The 22,080-nt window shown below is 40.7% G+C and overlaps 1 protein-coding gene across 1 annotated transcript; it reads right to left on the bottom strand.

Moving 5' to 3' along the window:
• Positions 1–2,744: 2,744 nt before the first annotated feature.
• lonrf2 (LON peptidase N-terminal domain and ring finger 2) lies at positions 2,745–21,719 on the bottom strand. Its single transcript, XM_044365569.1, has 12 exons — positions 19,998–21,719; positions 14,206–14,324; positions 13,533–13,655; positions 12,998–13,153; positions 12,375–12,600; positions 11,045–11,144; positions 9,741–9,855; positions 8,422–8,543; positions 7,713–7,899; positions 7,439–7,573; positions 6,788–6,937; positions 2,745–5,400 (listed from the first exon to the last, which is right to left on the bottom strand). The coding sequence occupies exons 1-12, from the start codon at positions 20,740–20,742 to the stop codon at positions 5,242–5,244; spliced, it is 2,337 nt and encodes a 778-aa protein (XP_044221504.1). The 5' UTR covers positions 20,743–21,719; the 3' UTR covers positions 2,745–5,241.
• Positions 21,720–22,080: the final 361 nt, after the last annotated feature.

The following is a 22,080-nucleotide window of genomic DNA, read 5'->3' as shown; positions in this document are numbered from 1 at the left end:
CGTGGTCAATGAAAAATGTGAAAAAGATGGGAAAAGATAACATGCTGAGAAAAACTTAGTCAGACTGAAGCATCTCTCACCTTTCGTAAAGAGTCATTTGTGTTCGAGGCTAAAGAAGCAATGAAACACCTTTCCAGCTTCTATCACTGCTGCTACAGATATAGTTACACCTTCTTCGCCAAAAACACGTTTAAAATGAAAGAGAAAAGTCTAAGTGAAGACAATGTGATGACACTCAACAAATGTGATCAGAATGCATCAGTTAAAGGTTTTTACAGTGCACCCAGAGGCCAGCCAGAACCAGCCTTTGTGTTCAGTTGGTACATGAATTGCAATTGTATTCCAGCCCTGTTCTTACAGGCAGACAGGGTTTCTACCTGCTGGCAGGAGTCTACTCTCAAATGACAGTCAATTTTAAAAATTAGGTGTGGTTTGCGCAACAGTTTCTGCACATTATGCATGTTATGAGAGAGCTGTATTATTGATATCACTGTGTGTGCAGTGTTTTATAAGACTTTTTGCAATGTTATAGGTAAATAATATTACATTATTTACCTATAACATATTCCATCGTCCGGATGTTGATTAGGTAACATTTATATAATATAATGCAGAGAATGTCACAACATGTTCTGTATATAATGTAGTATGTAGTATATAAATATGTCACTGGTGTTGTTTAAGAATATTTCATCCTCTTCAAAATGAGGATGTCTGGCTCTCTGTTTTGTCTGTCTTCTCTCTCCTCTGTGTATGAACCTTGTATGAACTCAATGCCCCCAGAATTCATCTGACTTGCTATTTCTCTGACAACAGCGCCTCCCTGTGGCCAGCAGACGCTGCTGCCCAACAGCTAAGCAGGGAACGAGAGAAACATTTAAAAAAAAAAAAGAAACATCCTTTCCAATTCTCTTTGCCCAGCAACAGACACACTGTGCAGATTACATAAAACAGAGCCTGAGATTTAAAAAACAAAACAAAGACAGAAAGATGCTGTTGTCTGGGAAACAGCTGCTGAAACAGAGGAGCAGAACTGACTGCAGCTCCAAATGTGGAAGATGAAGTTGGAGGCAAACACTTCATCAATCACCTGCTCACTGACACCTTTCTGTTCTGAGAGCAGACTGCTGCTGATGGGTTAGTGTATCCTGACAGTCAACATCAGGCCTGCAGTGCACAGGTCAGACACCTCCAGCCTCCTTCCTTCTCTTAGACTGGAAAGCATCTAGTTTCAGTCAAGAGTTGGAAAACTCTGTTGTGTGTTTGAAGATATTTGACATCTTTGTATCTGATCTAACCTGCATTTTGGTGAAGCTGTCAATTTGTCTTTTTTCCCCCATTTTTTAAAAAAAAAAATTGAATTAGTAAAAGGTCAGTTCACCCAAATTACAAAACAAAACATACATTTAAAAACTTTATGTTCCCACTTAATTGTTTGTCAGTTTTCTTTGGTAGAAAGTAGATCAAATAACATCTGCACAGTGAGGATTGTGGTTTATCCACAGTAGCAGGGTTCTAAAAACAGATGCTGCTGTTGTGCTTAAATGTCATTTTATAAACCTGAGAGCAGCAAAAAAATTCTTTGGGGGTTTGTATTAGTATTTGGCTGAACTGATCCTTTAACATGATTTTCACTAATACCTGTTCTATATATTCTTATTAACAAGCTGCAGTTACATGAACTGAAACCTACAAACAGTAAACGTTTCTTTCTCAGGATCAAAGCTGCATTTTAACACAGTTACAGTCCATGTAGCACACAGATCAAAACACACTGCCAACATGCCCTTGAGCAAGCCGCCTTCTGGGCTCATGTTTTTTTTTTCTCGATCTTACAAGTCATGCTGATATTTCTAAGGGTTCAAAATAGTAATATGTTTTTCTATAACTGAGTTGGTTAAAGAAAATACTTACCTGGTTTATAGTTTTTACCATCCACTTTGTAACAACACGTAAACCTGTAAGTCAGGATGTTGCTGCTGTGTGGAGACGTGCATCTTGCTCACTTTCCAAAGTTGTTAAATTAACAAAAAGTCTTAAAGTGATTCTTTGCCCTAAAGCTAATTCCTTATCAATTTATTATTCATAATTTTTTAATCAGTTAAATGAAAAAAATATTCTTCCTGGAGCCTAAGCTGATGTCTTCATATTGCTTGTCCAACCAACGGTCCAAAACCCAAAATATAATTCAATTTTCAGTGACATTAAAAAACAGTAATATAACAAACCCTCATATTTGAGAAACTTGAACCAGAGAATGTTTGGCGTTTTTGCTTGATAAATGATTAATTGATGTTGAAAATAGTTTTTTCTTTCAATGTATGATTTGTTTCAGCTCTGGACTCATCTACTTAATAGAAATTTGTCTGCTTTTATGGGGATATCAGTAAAAATCTTTAATTAAGAGTAAGAACTGTGAAGCCACAATGTGTGTGAAACAGCTCTTAAACACATGGTGACCTTCCAGCTGGGATTTATTGCTGCCTTTAATGCTGCAATCTTGAAGATTTGGTGACACCTGTGATTTCTGTCCTAACAGCAAGTTCAGCACAGCAAACACTGCTGGAGCAGCTGTTTTATCAGTAACAGAGGAGCAGAGCTGGATTTGTTCACAGCATAAAAAACAAACAAACAAACTCATGCTGTTTTAATAAAGAAGTCTGTCAAAAATAATTGCAGTCTTGATCTGATTTCATGTCCTCAATGCTAAACAGCTGCTACAAAACAAGAGGTGAAGACATGACTGAATGTGTCTTTCTTTATTTGCATTAAAAAATAGGTAAAAGATCCCCCTTTACAAATATACCAGGGAAATGCAGCATGTTGTGAACCCTGCCCCCACATAGAGAGCAAGTGACTGCAGTGGAGTCACAAACATTTGGAAGGACAGAATTATACAGAGAAACAGTACATTTACATCAACGCTAATACTGCAGTTACAACCACAACTGTCCTATGAAAACAACTTAACCAGGTTAAAGTTAAGCATAAAGTGACTGAAAGACCCAACCTGCTCTTCACTCTTTTGAGTTACGGTGGTTTGTGAACTGATTTCACTTGGTGACTTGCAGAAATAGTTAATTTCCTTCACCGCTCAACCTTCAACACGTTAAATGTACTCGGTGGTGTTTTCTTCTACATGTTTACATTCTACCTTTCTCATCAAAATTAATTGTGTGTATCTCTGAGGCCTTTTCCTTCCTCAAAACATCTGCAAAGTCCATTTTTGGATTATTTTGAAACCTGCATTGTTTCCATCAATCCTTTTCTTGCCTGCATTTTGCTGGTGCATTGCTACGTTCCTTGGCATGTTACCACTACCAACGGTCAGTCACTGAAATAGCTGTTAGCAACCGTTGGCAAGGAGTATGTATTGTGTAGCCTGGGTGCTCATGCTCAGGATATAAACAAACATTGCTCCATAGCGCTACCAGTGGTCCAAAACTCCATGAGGTACCTTTAACCCAATCATCATGTAAATTTGGGTTGATGGCCATTATTGTTATTATTGTGCAGTGTTTAACCAATTTTCATCAAAGTTTCCTGAGTTTTTGACCACGAGTGGCACTATTGAGCAATGATACAGTCACGCACCAACAGAAAGCAACATGCCAGTGAAGGACAGGAAACAAGACGAAACCATTCAAGTTCAAAATTATTTTTAAATATTTGCAAATGTTTTATGAGGAAGAAAAATTGTTCAACGCGTTATGCCTCAAGGACAACACAATATGTTTTGGTAGAAACAATGAATATAAAAATAATTATTTACAAGAAAACTCCCACAGGGTACCTTTAAGCTGGTTACTGGTAGTAATCGCATTACAGTGTCCATGTAAATGTACTGACAGAAAAAGAGAAATACAGAGAGAGAGAGAGAGGGTGAAATGTTCCTTAAATAAAACATTAAAAAGGCCTCCGAGTTACATTGATATACAGTACATATAAATCACTTAAGATTTCACCAGACACATACACTTAAGGGCATAGCAGAGAGAGAAACGAAAAAAAAAAAACAAACTAACAACAAAAATACAAAATCAACCCTTAAAACTAAGTCTATAATTGACGTCCCAGAGATATGCTACAATAGGACAGAGAGTTCCAGATCGACTGAATCTGGGAGGATGTATTTTCCTAAATGCAACTACAACTTGAGTGATAGCCCGACTTGCACTTAAATCTCCCCTCAGAACAAGTGGAGCATGTTGCTGTTGAGTTACACTTGTTCTCAATTGCTGTTTTTGATGGTTTTTAGTGTTAGCATGGGCGTAATCACCATTGTATCTCAACGCAACAACTCTCATAGCGCCCACTGCTTTCTATCAGAAAAACTGAGGTACATGCCCACCGCCAGGTGAGCAGCTGATACAACGTTTGTGCACATCAATTTTGGCTCAGTCTGGAAGATTTAGAGTGAAGCAGCTGTTACTGGTGCACATGCAGGAAGCTGACCTCATGTGCACCTTGCCAAATAGACTCTGTAAATGTAGTAGGGAGGAAATACATCCACCTACTACAACCAGACCAGTACATTCACTTTTGTGTACACTGCCGTCATGCCAAGTGTTTCTGTTTTTGCTTCATATTTCAGTAGGTGAGGTTTTCCTTGTTTTTGTTTCTGTGCAAACTGTCCCGGTTGTGGATGCGGGGGGGGGGGGGGCACATGTGCGGCACTCTGTGGCCGGTCAACTTCTGTTTCAGTTCATGTGAAATACTGCTTACTTTACGTAGAAAAAAATGAATTCCTCTTGAACCTGGTCCTTTCCTGCTCACATTGCCGTTGTGATTACAGGTTTTTGTTCCTTCATAACAGAGAGTCGGGCAAATTACGCAGAAGTGACCTAAACGAAAATGAAACAGCTTTTACCTCGGCCTCGACAGAGACAAGAGGTGAGAGGTCACTCATTCAGAAACGTGTGATAGGTTAATCCAGTGAGGGGTGACCGGATGAACAGACAGGTGGATAGAACAGAAAGCAGGAATGACCTCGTGCTTGCAGCCCAGCCTACCTGTCGCTCTCACCTGAACTGACGTGTGCTCAGAGAGGCTGCATGACACAGGAAGGACTTCATGAGCATCTGAGAGAATGAGTAGACGTAGGAGTGTGTAAACACATGTCTAAATGAGTAAAATGTACCAGTCAATGTGAGAACAAATGAATGACCAAATGAATGAATGAATTGTTGAACTGCATAGAAGCCCAAGCAATTCTGGTTTGCCCCCCGCATAGCTGGACAATCACCGAGGCCTCTTGCGCGTGACGAAGATGAGGACCCTGCGTATGGCGATGAGGCGGTCTTTGAGGGAGGTCATGGCCAGGATGGTAAGCTGGGCTCGATTCTCCAGCGGAAGGACAGCAAGCAGCCACCAGCACCAGGCCGGACCACTGGGACTAGCCTGCAAGAGAACAAAGACACAGTGTAAACAATGAGCTGATGACACGATGAGCAAGAGATTTAGTTGATCTCTGTGTAATGATGTGTGTCCTCGAGGCATCTTTTTATAGAATCACTTTTAAAAATCTGATGGTAGTAGTTTTAGAGCACTTGTTGTTGAGTATTATGCTGCATGTGTGAACAGGTGACTGCTTGCTAACACATTGGAGAAGCAATAACTTCCTCAAGTTTGCTTTTTAATACAACGTGAAGCAAATTTTCCTCTCATTAATTTAGTTCTATTTTAGACACAAACAAGTTCCTCAACTGACTGTGCAGATGTTTGTTATAATCACACACTTCGACTCTGAGTCTGTGACTCAGACTAAATTCCTAATCCAGAAGGTACTTTGGTGTTTTTCCTGCAAACATTCTCCTTTTGTTCTTCTCTGTTTATTACTCAGGTGGAGGTTTTCAACGTTGGGTAACTGCAATTTCTCATTTTTTCCATTGACTTTTTCTGTCAATAACTGTGTGATGTTCACTGCATTTGCTATGAAGCAACCCATGTTGGACCCATTCAAGGTCTGAGACAGCTGTCACCTTGCTTCTGAGCAGAGTTTCCAGTCTGCAGTGTAGTTCATACACTTTTAAAGATAAACCTGAGAATTACATCAAATAATAACCAGATAAAAGTTCAGTTTCACCTCTTCGTTTTTCCATATCTTCTATTTGTTTTTTTCCCTCTCTCTTTTCAGCGAGTCATTTAAACGATGTTTACACCTTGGTATAATTGAATTTATTTTCCTTCCTGGTAGCAACACCAGTTCACCAAAGCCAGGCAGCTTCACTGCGTCATTCTGAATAGAGTATCAGTATGAGCACAGAATAATAAACAGAAAGCAGCTGAGAGAGGGTTTGAGTGGAGAGTGGAAACTGCTGTTTCACTACGCTTACTTGCCAGTTAAGGAAAGTGCCAGTGCTTCTTACACCTGGCAAAGCCAAGAAAAAGCAGCTGTAATGTGAGGAAACTGGCTGGACACACAATGTTTCTGGTAAGTTTTTCAGCATATTCATATTTTCCTGTGGTAGCACAGTGCAGGCTACCTCAACAAGCAACTGGATCACACCACCTAAATCATTTTCTCATAGTCACACCTAGTGACAGCTGTTGGACAAATTTAATTTTAATTGAACTTAAACAAATCTGAACTTGTGGAGAGTTTTTCTTTTTTCCTCTTCTTTAAATCTCTTAAACATGGTCATCTTAGTAGGTGAAGTGTGCAGCTTAGTACAATCAGTGTTGTTACACACACTGTCAGGAGGCCAGCATTGAACTGGTACAGTGTTTCATCCTATCTTTTTCTTTAAATCTGTTGTGAAACAGTTCCACTCAAGTTTGTGTAGACCTGTGGGTCGGGGTCTTTGCTGGGAAGGTGTCCAAAGTGGCTGAGGATCTGGCTCTTCATGTTGTCCTTCAGGGATGTGAACCAGCTGTTGGCCTGCTCGTACACAGAGTCATGCAGCTTCAGAAGTTCCACCAGCTCCTCCCCTTCCACCTGATAGGACAGAGAGATGTTTTTTTGTTCATGTAAACACCAATAGTCACAGGAAAGATGGCAGATTTCTTTTTTTTCCTCTTTTTTTAATAAATGGTGCAATTTGGTGCATTCTGGTCATGATTTTTTATCTTTGGCAAAGTCACCAATTTATACATGAAAAGTATAAAATAAAATATTTTACCATCAAAAAGTATGCTGCTGGTGATGTTGATATTGTGATGAGAGCCCTGTTTCACTCCTTACTCAACAAAAAAAAAAAAAACTTACAGACCTTCTTATTTTAACTATCCAACTATATTTTAGAATATAGTAGAGGAAGAGAACAGTTTTTCCTCTCTGGAAGGACAGAATTTGAATTTCCTTTGCTAAGCTATCAGAACAGTTTGGGGCAAAACACCTGAGTTCTACTTTGTGTGACGTTTGCTTGACAGCAGCATGATGGAAATTGTCTGAAATGACACCCTCTAACACACCCATACAGACTTCCTCTCAGCCCACCTTCTTGTCTTCCAGGTACTCTATCTTGGCAGTGTGGTAACCGTCTCTCTGGCCATGGCTGAGAACCTTGAACCGCGATACACCAATGGTGTCAACCACCGAACGACCGTCAGGAAAAAATTTCACATCTCGCACCTGAGAGAAAGATGAAACTCTGTTATTTGACAACATACAGCGGAATGAGATGAGAAAATCTGAGAGAAAAAAACATTTATCATCATAAATGATTGACATACTGTACTAGCAGCTCCAAACCACCAACACACAAACGTACCTGTAACATGCAGCCATAGTCAGCAAAACCTTTGAGCTCATCAGCTATGCACATTCCGAACTGCTTGGTACCGGTCTCCATGGAGCGACGGATCATGAGGCGGTAGCGTGGTTCAAACACATGCAGCGGACAGGGAATGGTGGGGAAGGCCATGGTGCACACAAAGATAGGCACTTCCTGGTTCAAGCTAGAAAAGACATATGTGAAAATGTTAGAAATCATTATCAAATAGTCTTCCACTTTAGTAGCCTTGTTAAAATCATGTTATTCCACACTGTCTCACAATATTATGTTTTGTATCATATTTTCCAACTCTTCATTGAAACTATATGATGTTTACACTGCGTGAAATATTCAAAACCAAGACTCAAGAAGCTTCCAATCTATCTGCGCCTCTCCAAATATCCTAGATGTCTTGTGCATCATTTTACAATTCGTATAATTGATATTTGTTATTTAAAATTATTATTTACTATCATTACAATTTTTTTCTGCATTGAGTTTTTAAATAGAAGCACAAAATATTAAAACCAGTACTAGATGGATTTAAGATATTAATTAAGCCTTTACTTCATGAGTTGATACATTTTTGTACAGTTATAGGTTTTACTGTCACAATAAAAAAACCTTTTAATTATTTTGATTATGTGACTGGTGTAGCCAGATGCGAAGTAAATTGTGTTGTAAATTGCATGTGTGTGATACTGACTTGGACAGCTCCTTCATCTCTTCCTCATGGATCTTCTTCCTTTCTGCCAATTCGTCTCCTAGGTAACGCTGCAGCACTTCCTCCATCAGCAGGGTCTTGTTGTAACCCCTGGTAGCCAGATACTGCAATGAGAGCACACAAACATCAGATACGAGCTATTGTTATTACAAACTATTCTATGTGCCTGGAATGACTACTTTCGTGACGCTGTTAAAGGGATATTAAAATATACTGTCCGAGGTTAGTTCACAGCTACATGACAGTTAATTGATGATACATGTAAAGAAATGAAGTGTATTTCAGTAAATTCTCCTCACATGTTAACCAGCTCAACTCTTACCTACTGTAGTCCTCTGACTGACATCCTCACTTGCAGAAACTCAGCTTAATACTGCTGACAAAGATGCATTTCCTCTGGCTGCATGGCTGCCTCTCTCACCTCCATATTCATCTCTTACCACCTCTCCATAAAAGGCATAATTGCTTCAGTAATAACAGCCAATAAGAAGATGCTGATATTGTGTGGCTACGATTCTATTACTATGTGCCAACATATTAGTTTAATATAATTCACATATCATAATACTGAGGCTCAGAAGACATCATACATTTAAGCCACAATTCTAAAAAGCAACATGTAAGCTTTAGATAAGGTGTATTAGACACTGGTTTATAAAAAATTTTAACGGTTAACATTCTGTCATCCCCCCAAAAATACAGAAAAAATACTGAAAAAAGTGCTTAAACTTAACTATTTGACTAAATATACAAGAAAAAGAATGGAGGCAGAAAGGCAACAGGACTGTCAGGAAAGACAACGTTCAGTAATGTTAATATCACTGCTGTCCTCTTCCTCTGATGAGTGACGAAGAAAACTTTTTCTGCAGTCAGACCTGTTGCTGCCAGACTCAGAAAATCTAGAAGTGTCCACGGTCGAGAGTAATCCCAGCAGTATAACAACTACAAATGGATTTACAGACTCTGAGCTATCCACAGTCTCAGACATAAACAAACTGACATGCAAGCTGCCCCAGATGTAGTTCCCTATACGGGTAGCCACAATGGCTGCTACAGACGGCTAGTTCCTGTGTTTACTTTCAATCAGACTCACAAACTTTTGAAGCAATTCATGCAAAACTCGTGTTTATTTCAAAAGCAGTAGGAGGCTGAGACCTTGTTCACCCAAATCTCAATCTGAATTGCCGGAATATCAATAACGGAGCTTCCTGATATACCGCTCGGCACATTACAAACCCTGCAAAAGTCACAACAGTGACAACATTATAACCTGTTGAATAAAGTGGAGAAAGTATGTGTACCTCAGACAGATTCTCCTTGCACAGAGGGCAGTTGGGGTTGTGGTCCAGGCAACGCTCCAGACATTTGAGGCAGAAGGTGTGTCCGCAGGGAGTGGCAACCGGCTCATAGAACAATCTGGAGAACAAATGACCGAAAGCACACAGCCAGATGTTAGCATTCTGAGCCTGCTACAGTGGAAACCGCTTATAGTGATCACGTCTGTCTGGGACAAATTGATCACGATAAGCTGATGATTATTATAACCGAATTTTTTTCTTTTTCTTTATTTCTCACGCAGATTACCATCTAATTGACATTTGTATATTTCTTACATGAATATAAAGTAATGAAACGTGCAGTTTTGGTATTTACTGAATTTTATTGACTGTTTCAAAAACAGTGCAGCTGTTTCAAACACTTGTTTCGCTGCTGCATCTCGTTGACTCTTTTTTGGCTGTCTGTCATAAGCTTCAAAGAGACTACATTTTTCATTGAGAGAAAGTGACTTTTGTCTTCCCGTCATGACTTCAATGTGCATGCAGCACCAGCCTCAGGTAACCAGCCCAAAGCAAAGTGCGTTTAGGCTGCGGGGGTGGGGGCTGCAACGGCCCACAGCCGAGAGAGAGAGAGAGTGAGAGAGAGAGCGAGAGAGCGAGAGAGAGAGAGAGAGAGAGAGAGAGAGAGAGAGAAGCAGTGATCGAGCAAGCAAGAGAGTGGATGAGGAGAGCGAGCAGTGGTAGCGAGAAAGCCAGTGAATGAGAGGAATAAAACGTTATTTTCTGATTGTTTCAAGGCAGTTACAAATAAACATGGCCACAACCACATCCCGCACCTCCACACAACCCTGCGGAGGTGTGCCGCAACGCCTGATAATGATGCAGCAGCCATGAATTGCATATTGTACGTGTATCATGGGAGTAAAATAGAATTACCATAGTTTTGAACATTTTTTCCATATGTTTTCATGTATGAAGACCCAAAATGAACACTGTAAGCGGACTACTTGATTACTATAAGTAAATTATTTAAACAGCATTTGTATAGGAATGATTCTGTCCTGAGCTTTTTGATCCATATAAGTGATTGATCACAGCAACCGTGATCACTATTAGCGGTTTCTACGGTAACACTAAATGTTGTTGATATCAAATGTTGATACATGTTGTTAGAGGGCAGTTGTATTCAGATATAAAGAAATGAAGTCAAACTTACTTACTTTTGATCAAAAGTATTGTAAAAACCAGTGTGTGTTGCTATGCATGTATGCAGTCTGTGTTTCTTTGTTTGTGTGTGTGTGTGTGTGTGTGTGTGTGTGTGTAGTAACCTCATGCAGAGTGAACACTCCATGTCTCCACTGTCCAACAGCTCAGCAGGAACCATCCTCCCTCCACACACTGTAGCCGTCTGTAAGCTGCTTGTCTCATCTGCACAAAACATCATTACAACATCAGCGCACATTTTCTTCTCTGTGTGTTCAAGTTATACTTTATAAACAGAGGAGAGAGGGAAGATTACTACTTCAAGCTGTACGCCCATAAAAAAGGAAAAAGAATGAAACGTGTCCAGTGTCCAAATACATAGATTCACTGAACTCTGATGCCAGTGATATCTGCTATTGAATATTTTCTCTCTCCTCTCTCTTACTTGCAAAGAGTAGCTGGTACTGTACTGAGACCTGACCTAAAATCAGCTTGCTCATGTGACCTATTCCTGTAAGCTGACGATTCTGCCCCGCTCGTTTCCCCACAAAGATAAAAGCGTGGCTGAACAAACATTGAGCACAGAATTTCAGCATTTCAGGTTAGGTGATAACAAGTTGTCCCTTCATCTAGGGAAAACTGAATCAATCTTATTTGGGACCAAGCCCAGATTAAGGAAATCCCCTGGTTTGAGAGTAGTGGTAGGAGACACTGTGCTTGATAGCACTTGTCTGGAGATTGTATGGCAAAGAAAGCTCTTAAAAGAATTAACAATAGAATCAAATTTCTTGCCAAGATCTCCAGATTTCATGAGGAAGCAGCTATGAAAACATTTGCTGGTGCTCTTGTACATTGCCATTTTGACTGCGCTTTTTGCTCCTGGTTTAGCAGTGTCCTCAAAGTTCTAAAGAGCAAACTGCAAACATCGCATAACAACTTAGTCAGGATTTTATTAAGGCTCTCAGCAGGTACCCATCTCAAGCCCTCTCACTATGAGAGTCTGGGATGGCTCAAGGTAGAAGACAGAGCGAAGCAGATAAAATTGTGCCTAGTGTATGGGATTGTTTGTGGTGAAGTATCATGTTATCTCGGGAACTATTTTAACTGTGTCAGGGATTTGTACTCCGCTAGAGGGAGCTCTACTGATTTTGTGCCTGTTAGGTTCAGAAGTTGTATGGGTGAGGAGTCATTCCTGTATTCTTTGGCTGTTCTTTGGAACAGTTTGCCTAGAGATATGAAAATAATAAGAAAAGTAAATAAATTCAAGTCCAGTCAGAAAAACAGTTCTGCTGTGTTCAGTGCCTTAATGACTTTCTCAGTGTGTTTGTTGTTGTTGCTGTTTTTTTGTGTGTGTTGTTGTTCTCTATTATTGTTGTGATGTTTGTTGGTGTTGTAAAATTATGCTGCTAAGTGATATATAATATAAACTAACTATCAGTGATGTGAACAACCCACCAGGTCTGAGGAGTTTGGAGGGGGTGTTCAGATTTGCCAAGGGTCCGTCTCCACTGTGTTTCCTCTTAAGGCCACCGGGGGGTGCTGGCAGTGAAGCCAGAACATCAACCAGGCTCTTGGTGCTACCCTCCCCTGCAGGAGAGTCCGATTTACCAGCAGACAGAGCGGAGAGTCTGGAGGACGAGTCATCCACTGGAGCGCTTTTAGTCACACTGAACTCTGAGTCCTAGACACACAGAAAGAGATTAGTGAGCATGTTGGTGCAGGATGATTAGGAAGGGATGATCGTTTTGACAGCCACACTTTGCTCCAGTACATCTTTTTTCAAAATGTTGATTAAAAAAAAAAAGAAAAAGCCAACTGTGGTGGAAATATAATCTATTCTCCATTATATATTCTTTAATAAGGTGCAGTGCAGCTGAGCGTTCCTAAAAACACCCACATCGCACATGAAATCACATTACACTCTGCCTGCAGCCATGTTCACACTAATCCTCCTAATGACACAAATGTGATTAACTTCATGTGCTGAAATGTCTTCCTTCCAAAAGTGCTTTTAGATCATCAAGGACTAACAAGATTTTTTATACAAGTAGGTGCATAGCGTGTTTGTGTGCAGTAACCTGTGAGGAGGAACCAGGTCTCTGTGTGAGCGGCCTCAGGGACCTGAGCAAGGCGGGCGGTTTGATGAGGCGGGTGGCCAACCCCCCCTGCAGAGGGTGCACGGGTGTTGGCAGGTCCTCATTCTCAAACACAGAGGAGAACAGTTCACTAAGGACCTGCAGGACAAAACAAACCAGGCACTCGATTAATGTTCACAATCCACACAGACAGATGAGCTGACAGTGGCGATCTTCTTCTCAAAATCAGAAACTGAAAAAGGATGCTACAGCAGCCTCACTTACGATTGCACTTGAACAGCAGCATTCATCACATACACTTCAGAAATTGAGTTTTTTTATAGTCTTGAGAACGTTATTATCTAAGCATTTTAATTCTTTACTTTTATGGAGATGAAAACTAAACCTAATACTTTTAGTCCAGCTGCTGTCTGCTGTCATTAGAAGTTTTTATGGTCGAATTAAACATTTCATGAAAACAAGTGGTTGGAAACATACTTGATGAGCGTTATTAGCATTTTTAAGAAGATTCTCTTACCTTCTGAGCCTCCAGTTTGACTTTGGTCCAGTCAGGTTTGAGCGCCACACACATGAAATACTCCTGCAAGGCCTCATCATTCCGAGCTGCTTTACTCAGCGCTGTGGCTTTCAGATAGTGAGCCTGAAACAAGCAGGAATTTGAAGCATGTTTCAGCTCTGTAGGCATATGGTTTAAGATACTGGTACTAATTCATCATGATCTTAATTTTTAACAGTTAATATATTTACTGAGGGTCATTTTATTAACGGAGGATATTTCTTTTAAAAATATTGCTGTTTACCATGTATATACACTAGTATTCAGTGCATTACTCTGCATATGTATTATTATATTAATACTAAAAAATTAGAAATATCAATAATGCAAATAGACAGGTGAAAACCAAGTTATAAAACTACTATTTACAATAGAAATATTCTGTACTTTTACAGAATTTACTTTTTACTTTTAATCTTTTGTATTACATAGGTTCATAGGTTACATAGGGGTTCAGGCTGACATGAAGTCCATTTTTCTGTTCACTGTCCATGAGTGGAAGCGTATTCTAAACTGTCCATGCCACCATATTTAATATAGTACTACAGATTGTGGCTGCAGGCCATGTCTGATCTTTATTCTCACTCTGATATTTAATTCTGCCCTGCAGGTTCATTTCAAACCCACGTCTCACCTTTGTCCAGAGAGGTTTTATCCTACAGAGGCTGCTGGCATCCTGCACTGCCTGACTGAAGTTCCTCATCTCCATGTGAAGCTCAACCCGCTGGCACAGCAATCTGCCTGAAGAGGGCACTGCACACCACAGGGGAAAAACACACAGACACCATCAGGTCAATGGACATGCCTCCAGGGGATGGATGGTTTTTTTCTAGGTCTAGCAGAAGTAGGGCAACGCTGTAACATGTGGCGTGAGACCTAGTTCACGTGTAAGCTATGCATGCTATGTAACTTACAGTATGTAGAGATAATAACTGACATCAGTTGTGATCATGAACAGTTGTCAGTCTGTTTTTGTCATACAGTCAAAGCATGGCCCCATTATCAAACAGGTTTGTGTGTCACTTTAGCGCTTGACTAATCGTACAAGTAATTTATGTAACCAATTTGGATTCTGGCACGTTTTCATCATGGATTTTGGCACATTTTGTCATTTTTTCCTTCTCTTTCCTAATAACAGTTATATGGGATTGGTTATCATGTGTAGTGCGTCCTCATGTTTTTGGTGAGCTGAAGGCAATTTTCCACCCAACTCTTACAAATTCTTCTTTTTACGATTTAAATGATTTTTTTCCTTTGATTAACTCAGCTCAAGGTTAAAGAGTGCACATACACTACAGTGACAAACTTTGAGAAAAGGCCAGTTTTTTTCCACCTCACTGAGATGGTGAGTCTTACTGATTTACCCACTGAAAACAAATAGTCACTGGCCTTTGCCTTTGGCACCTGGTGGGTGGAACTTTGAATCCTGGAACCCTTTTGGTACTTGAGAAGCCATTTTCCAAAGGGTGGATCTCTCATCTCCCCCAGAAAATGAACAGAGTGTGGAGAAGCAGCCTGGCATCAGCTGAGTCAGCTGACACACAAGTAGCAGGATCAACAAACAATATTTAAGTACCCAAAATATTGTCTTATAATCAATCTCCTAGCAGCCTGCATGAGAGACTAACACAATAAACATTTGGAACCCAATGCCTGGACAAGTCTAAATCTGATTTTTCAGATTCTGCCTTATCCTTATGAAGGGCAGTATTAGTAAGGGGCAAAAATTATTTGCACATTTAAAACTTTGCAGCCTCGGTCCACTACAAAGATGCAATTTAAGTCACCATTCTCTAAATGAACAGGCTGATAAATTACCTGTCAATCACACATCAATGGTGATGTCAGAGGAAGAGCAGTGTCCAAAGACAAGACAGTTAAAATCTGTTCAGAACAGAGCTTCTGAATAAGAAAATAAAGGTGGTTAACTAAAACAAACAGTGTAAAAGTCTAGGGATTGAGGGTGACGTATAACCCCTTGAGGCAAATCTGTGCTATTGGGCTATATAAATAAAATGTGACGTGACTTAACAGTTATTGATAACGAATCAGGGGCTGTGTTGCTGGCTGTATTAATCTGTTTTGACAAGATGTGAACAGCCTCTCTTCATCACGTAGGCTACATGATAAATTTAAAGGGTTTACGCAGCCAAAGCAATCAGCAGCACTTTTGTTGCCCCTGAGAATTGTGACTGAAAGAAATGCAAAGTAAAAGGGCTGCCAAAAAAAGTAAAGTTCAAATACAGGAGACATATCTGCAATTCCATCAAACTGATTTGCACCCAAATAGCCTGACATTTAACTACATTGCAGAGTTAACGCTGCAAAACACAGCACCTTGCTTCTCAGATGCTTTGGCTTAGTGAACTGAGCAGATAATCTCTCGGCTTTCTGGCAATCTTTCTCAGGACGAACGTCATTATTTAAAACTCCTGTGGTTCACTAGCTTGCACTACTGTGCAGTAGGAAAAGGTCTGAGTTTTGAATCAAGGGCAACATGGCTTTTTTTTTTTTTTTTTTCAAAAGCTGGTGTACTGTGAGCCCAATGGGTTACAAAATTCAAAGCATTTTAAAAAGGCATCGTGCTTGATGTGTCCTGGTATGATTAGGACATCTTTTCTTCCAACAGCCCTAACATCTTTGGCTGTTACAGGGTTAGATCAGTATGCTAGTGCACTGGTACCCAGATAAGTGTGTGTTGAACAATATAGTTACTTGGGCTGCCTACGCATGGTGATATATCAGTCATCCAATACAGTATTACTAATCACGTTAATCCCAAACCCACCTATATATTTGCTGATAATCATAAACTCCAGGGACCAGATGCATTAAAATCTATGTAGATACATGACTAAAACTGTGTGTGCACACAAAGCCAGAAATATGCAGATGCATTCTCAGATTTATAAAACTGTGCGTACGCTTGTTTCTGTTTTATAAATCTCATTGAGGAACTGGGAGCACGTGCATGAGCCTCATTTCCACTCCCACAGTGAGCCATAAATGGATAAAGACACACCTGAACCAGCGGTTTTCCTATAAACCATCGTCAGCAGTGATATCTCGGAAACGTAATCAATGATTAGTTTGTAGCACTCATATCTAAACCAACTTTACAAGGTGTGTCCCAGCTAAGGATAAAATAAGAATAATAAGAGCAAAATAAAATGTTGACTCCTATGTAAATTAAAAGTATGATAAAAATTAAACACAAAAGTATTTATTCAGTGTTACCATAATAAATGCACCTTTGATTGGCATTTTACAGATACCTGTGTAAACAATCACACAATCAGTGTAGCTGGTTATCAACCTCAACAAACAATGTTTTACTACAAGATTCCGTCTCTAACCTTATGTTTCATCTCCACCTCATCACATCACCCTCAGATCGCTTTACAAACATACGTATGTTCAGGAATGTGTGAGGTGCGCACGTTCTCACCACACGTTCTGTGTTTATAAATACCAGTTTATGTGCGGGAAATGGTGTATGCATGGTTTTTTTATGCATATCCATTGTTAATGCATCTGGCCCCAACTGTCTGTTCTTCCGCTGGTTTGCATAACCTTTTGGGAGGCTACCATAATATTCAAAAATATATTAGTATGACTCAGAGACATAATGCTGCCTTGTGTTGTATTTTTGCATCAAATTATAACCCCGCAATCACTGGAGGTGGATGAAAAGGAGCTCCAGTCAACCAGAGATGAATGAGAGGATATCGCTCTCTGTCATCAGAGGGATGAAAGCGTTCAGTTAAAGATACATTACACCACATTCAGCCACTAGATGTCACACTAGAGCACCAGCATCTCAGACCAAAATAAAAGTGGGGTTTACTCAATAAAATTGGGGGGAAAAAAAGAAGCTGACAACTCACAAAAATCCGATCAAACTGTCAAACTAGGCAGTGCTGATCATATACGGATCAAGATTCTGTTAACGCATTGTCTCGCCTCGAATGTTTTCGGAAACTGTGTCTGTGACACGGCCGCCAGCTTGGAAATGGATGTGGAGAACAGGGAGGGACTCACATGCACTAACATGCCCATGCTGCTGGTGCAGCTACCAAAACAGAGAAGCTCGGATAAACACACACAGAGGGAGTATGACTTCATCATTGCTCAGGTCGCCATTAGTCCACTATATCCTTACATAGCCAGAAGCTGATTCGAGGATCAAATTGAATTTGATAATAATTGAATAGCAGGCTCAATGTTATTTATTGGACCTTTAAAAGATTTCAGCTCATGTCAACTTAAAAAAAAAAACCCAACTAATTATTACTGCTGATATTTGCCTGATTGTATTTTTCAACTGCATTTGATCAAATGCATATCTATTGTCAATGAACGGTAATGTGCAGAACTGCAACCTGTTTTAATGTATCTAAAAAAAAAACCAAAAAAAAAAAAAACCCAACATGGAGCCCTGTGAGCTCAGACTTGACTCACAACAGACATTTCCTGGTTTGGAGTGGAAAATGTATTCATGGGTTAGACTTTTCAGGGGCAACCAGTTAAAATTACACAAACATTGTTTGTCAAAACTCAAAAGGCTGAACAAATTCCAACAGGTGGGCGTTGTTCAGTTCTGTCCCTGCAGGTACACCATGATGGGTAGCCTGATCTTTTAGATGAGGGACTATCAACAAACTTTGTAGGAAAAATAGTTCTATATAACTACTATGACGCTGAATTATTATTACTATAAATCTGCATTACTGCATATGGCCAACTAAGATAGGAAGGTGAATGCGGTTACTCAAGCTGGATGTGGTTTAACAGACAAGGTGGATGACCTACATCCTCATAGCTTCTCTCCACAGTAATATACGCAAGATATGAGACGAGAGAAAGAGAGAAATGTGAGGGATACAGAGAGAGCAGTCACCAGACAAGTAACTGGATCTTTTATTGTCTTTCCACCATGTTTTTACACTTGGTATAGTCTTTCCTTTACTTGTCATTTGGTCTTGTTAAAAGACATATTAAGACATTTTCATCTGTTTTCTCTCTCCTGAATAGATTAACAGTTTGTTTCTTTTTGTTTTTCATTAATTTAATAACTGTGTAATTCTGTAATTTCTGTTATTTATCTAAATAAACTGGAACTATTTATTTAAATTCAGCATGTTACCCAATATTTCACGCGTCTGTGTCCCCCTCTCACACACACACACACACACACAACACATCATTATATCACTTTCACTGTGTGAATACAGTGCATAAGACATATAACCACTGATTTTTTTTTTTTTGCCTAATAGGGAAAGGAGTTAAATAACAGCTGTATTTCTGTTGACATCATGAGCTCATTACACTCAAATGTATCACATATACCAGAAGGCCTCCTGCTGCATTTGTTGGGGAAACACAGATTGGCAGTGACAAAGCTGTGAAGGCACTCCGTCCTCCTGTCACCTAGAGTCCGTCACTAGACAGAATGCATGAATCAGTGTTGATCCGGGAAGGGAAATATCTGAAAAAGCGCCATTTGAACACTCAAGACCACAAGAAGAGACTGCAGTATATTCCTTTCTCTTAACACTTTTATGATCAATTGATCGGTTTCGGTTTAAACCAACATGAGTTTGAACACCCCAGTCAGCCAGCCGGCCCTGGCAGTGTTACTTCCTTGTCTCACCCATTTAGCTATTCAAGGACATGAGGAAATTGACTTTTAATGTGTCTCCAATATGTAGGCCTGAGGTGGGAAGGAGGTCAGTTCAACTTTCTCTTGAGGATTCAAACTGTGCAACATGAGACTTGCCCTGGCCCACAGTTAATGAAACACACTGGCAACCTTTATGTAAAGAGCCAAACGAAATAGAACATCCTCTATTTGGTCTCAGTGGATTCAGGGAAATTGAGCCAATGAGTGAGTGACTTCTAAGTGTTAGTAAGCAGTTGTTTTGCTAATGTGGTGTAGCAACAGTTACAGTCCAGCCCCATCATATTGCCCCGAATGTTACCCAACACATTATATATTGCCTGCTTATGAAACACCACCGGTGGGAGAGGGGAGGGGGTACAGCTTAGCCCCACTCAAGTCTGTTATAACTATGGTGCACACAGTATTTTGAGGACCAAGTAACGCAGAGTGGAATAAATAAATAAGCTTATTTATCCAGAGAGCCTTCACATAGCTGCTCTATTAAAATACCACAGCCCCTCGGAGCATAAATTTAAAACGGGGTATGAATGTATCAATGGAAAGCAGATCACTATGTGTGCTATTCGAATAGTGACCTGACCTCTGTCGAGCCGAGAAAGGTAGGAGAGGCGCCACCTATCGGTGACACCGGGAAGCGACACAGAGAAAAGTAGGTCACCTGAACAAAAAACTATAATTTTCATTATAAGGTTATACATTATAGCTTTTTCGTTGCATACATGAATAGTGTCAGTTCTTACCTAAATCCACTGCTGCGTTGTACTTCTCCAAAGCATCCGTGAGGCTCTGTTTTTTCCACAATACCTCCCCCTCGATCCAGAATTTCCTAGATTTACTCTCAGTTGCAAACAGTTTATCCAGCAGGCCGCTGAGAACTACGTCTAATCTCCGGCCGTTCGGCAGTCCATCTTTTTTGTTCAAGTTTTGTTTGCAGTGTATACAGTCTTTGACAGAGTCGTCTTCCAAGCAGCGTTTGCAAAAAGTGTGTCCGCACTCCACGGTTGTGGGCTCATGGAGCAGACACTTGCAGAGGCGACAGGAAAACAAGTCCAGGGCTTCATCCTCTCCACACTCAGCATCACTTTCAACCCCATCTCCCCCATTGCTGCTTTTAACTTGTCCGTTTAACGTCCCGGGGATGCCCAGCTCTTTCTCGCGGAGAGTCTGAGCGATGGTTTCCACCAGGAGGGGAAGCTCCTGCGGGCGCAGTTTGCCCAGGCTGGCCGCTATGCAGTAGGAGTCCAACGCTTCAGATATCCGCCCGGCGCGGGCCAGAGTGTCGGCTTTTCTCAGACACAAGCCCCTGTCCGGCTGCTGGAGGTCTGCGAGCTGGGAGCTGTAGATCTCCACGGCCAGGTTAAAGTCTCCAGCCCGACTGGCTTCCTCTGCCACCTCCAGCATTTCGGGGCAGATTCCCGCAGCCCCGGGGTTGGAGAGCGGGTGGACGAACAGCTCGCCCTGGTGAGACCTTACGCCCGTCTCCATCTTCTTCAAAACCAGACAGCGAAGATGTTCACTGATGGTCTGCAAAAGGCAGACCTACCCTTCCACGCTGTTCAGAAATCATATCCCTATGCAAGGATAACTATCATTTAACGTCTTTCTGTCTAACCAAACCGATTGTGCCCGATACCGACTGCTCGCCATTGGAAGTAGATTAGGACTCATTCAGTCATACTACGTTACTGCACACCCGATAAAACAGGACGTCTGTGTAATATTGTTGGTCCGTTTCAAAGTCCCACAAACAGTCAGCTATGGCCTCTCCACCAATAAAGGCACCAGCAGATGCGCTTTACCTGCATACACCGGCTAAGGCTCCTCGGAGGCAGAAGGTCGGCTTTATTTACTTCCACTTGCCACCCCTCTTTTGCCCCCGTAAACAGCCAGGAGGCGGTCTGATAATGTGGAAATCACAGATAATGTCGTTTTCAAGAAAAAACTTAAATTTACTCTATAGCATGTTTTATGTTAGTCGAGAGCCGATGGTTAAAAATCCTCCGGGCTTAGCAAGTAAGAAGCTTAATATCCATTTGGTCTCGCCGTTAAGATACCAACGTTATGTAAACTCAACAGAGGACAACTTTAAGTTTTGAAATAGTTCACAGTACATGACGGTTGAGGATAAATCTGATATATCTTCGCTACAGACTTGCTCCAGTGAGTCGCAGCTGATCGGCTGTTGTTTTTATATAAGAGTGAAGCCGAGGTAGCTAACGTTACAGCGGGTTAACGAGCTAACAACGATTCCCCCCTCGCTGCTCGTCGCACTCCACAAACGAACTCTTGTAAACCAAAAACACGTATCTTTTACCGAATATGAATAGCATGTCCTCCTCTAAAAAATGACTAAACCCCCGCTGAAAATAAAGCCGTCCTCGCCAGAGTAGTCCGTCCTGGTCGCTAGCCAGCTAGCTCCAGCAGCTAAAGGTAGTTGTCTCTCTGGATTTCTTCTACAATTGGCCGAAGCCAGCGCATGGCGTCACGTGACACACGAGGCGGGGTCCTATTGGTCCGTTATGTGGCTCACTTATATAACGCCATGATATTGTATAACCTTTCACAGCCGACGGTGAGTGACAGCTGCATCAAAACAAGCGCACATTTATCTGTTTTTAACAGGTTTCACGTGTGATATCGCAATAAGATAACTACAGGTGAAATAAGAAGGACCATCGCTCTTTGTTTGAGTTGAATTATCACTTTGTCATAGTTCTGGCAGTGGGATTGATTCATTGTTTATGTAATGCCTTTTATATAAGCAGCGTTCTGGGTCATGTTTTGTGGAGTCAAAAATACTGAATATTTATCATGGCGCACACT

Source organism: Thunnus albacares, chromosome 11, assembly GCF_914725855.1.
Source record: "Thunnus albacares chromosome 11, fThuAlb1.1, whole genome shotgun sequence".
Classification (NCBI taxonomy): domain Eukaryota; kingdom Metazoa; phylum Chordata; class Actinopteri; order Scombriformes; family Scombridae; genus Thunnus; species Thunnus albacares.
The sequence above is the reverse complement of the archived record's forward strand: the minus strand, read 5'-3'. Positions and strand labels throughout refer to the sequence as shown.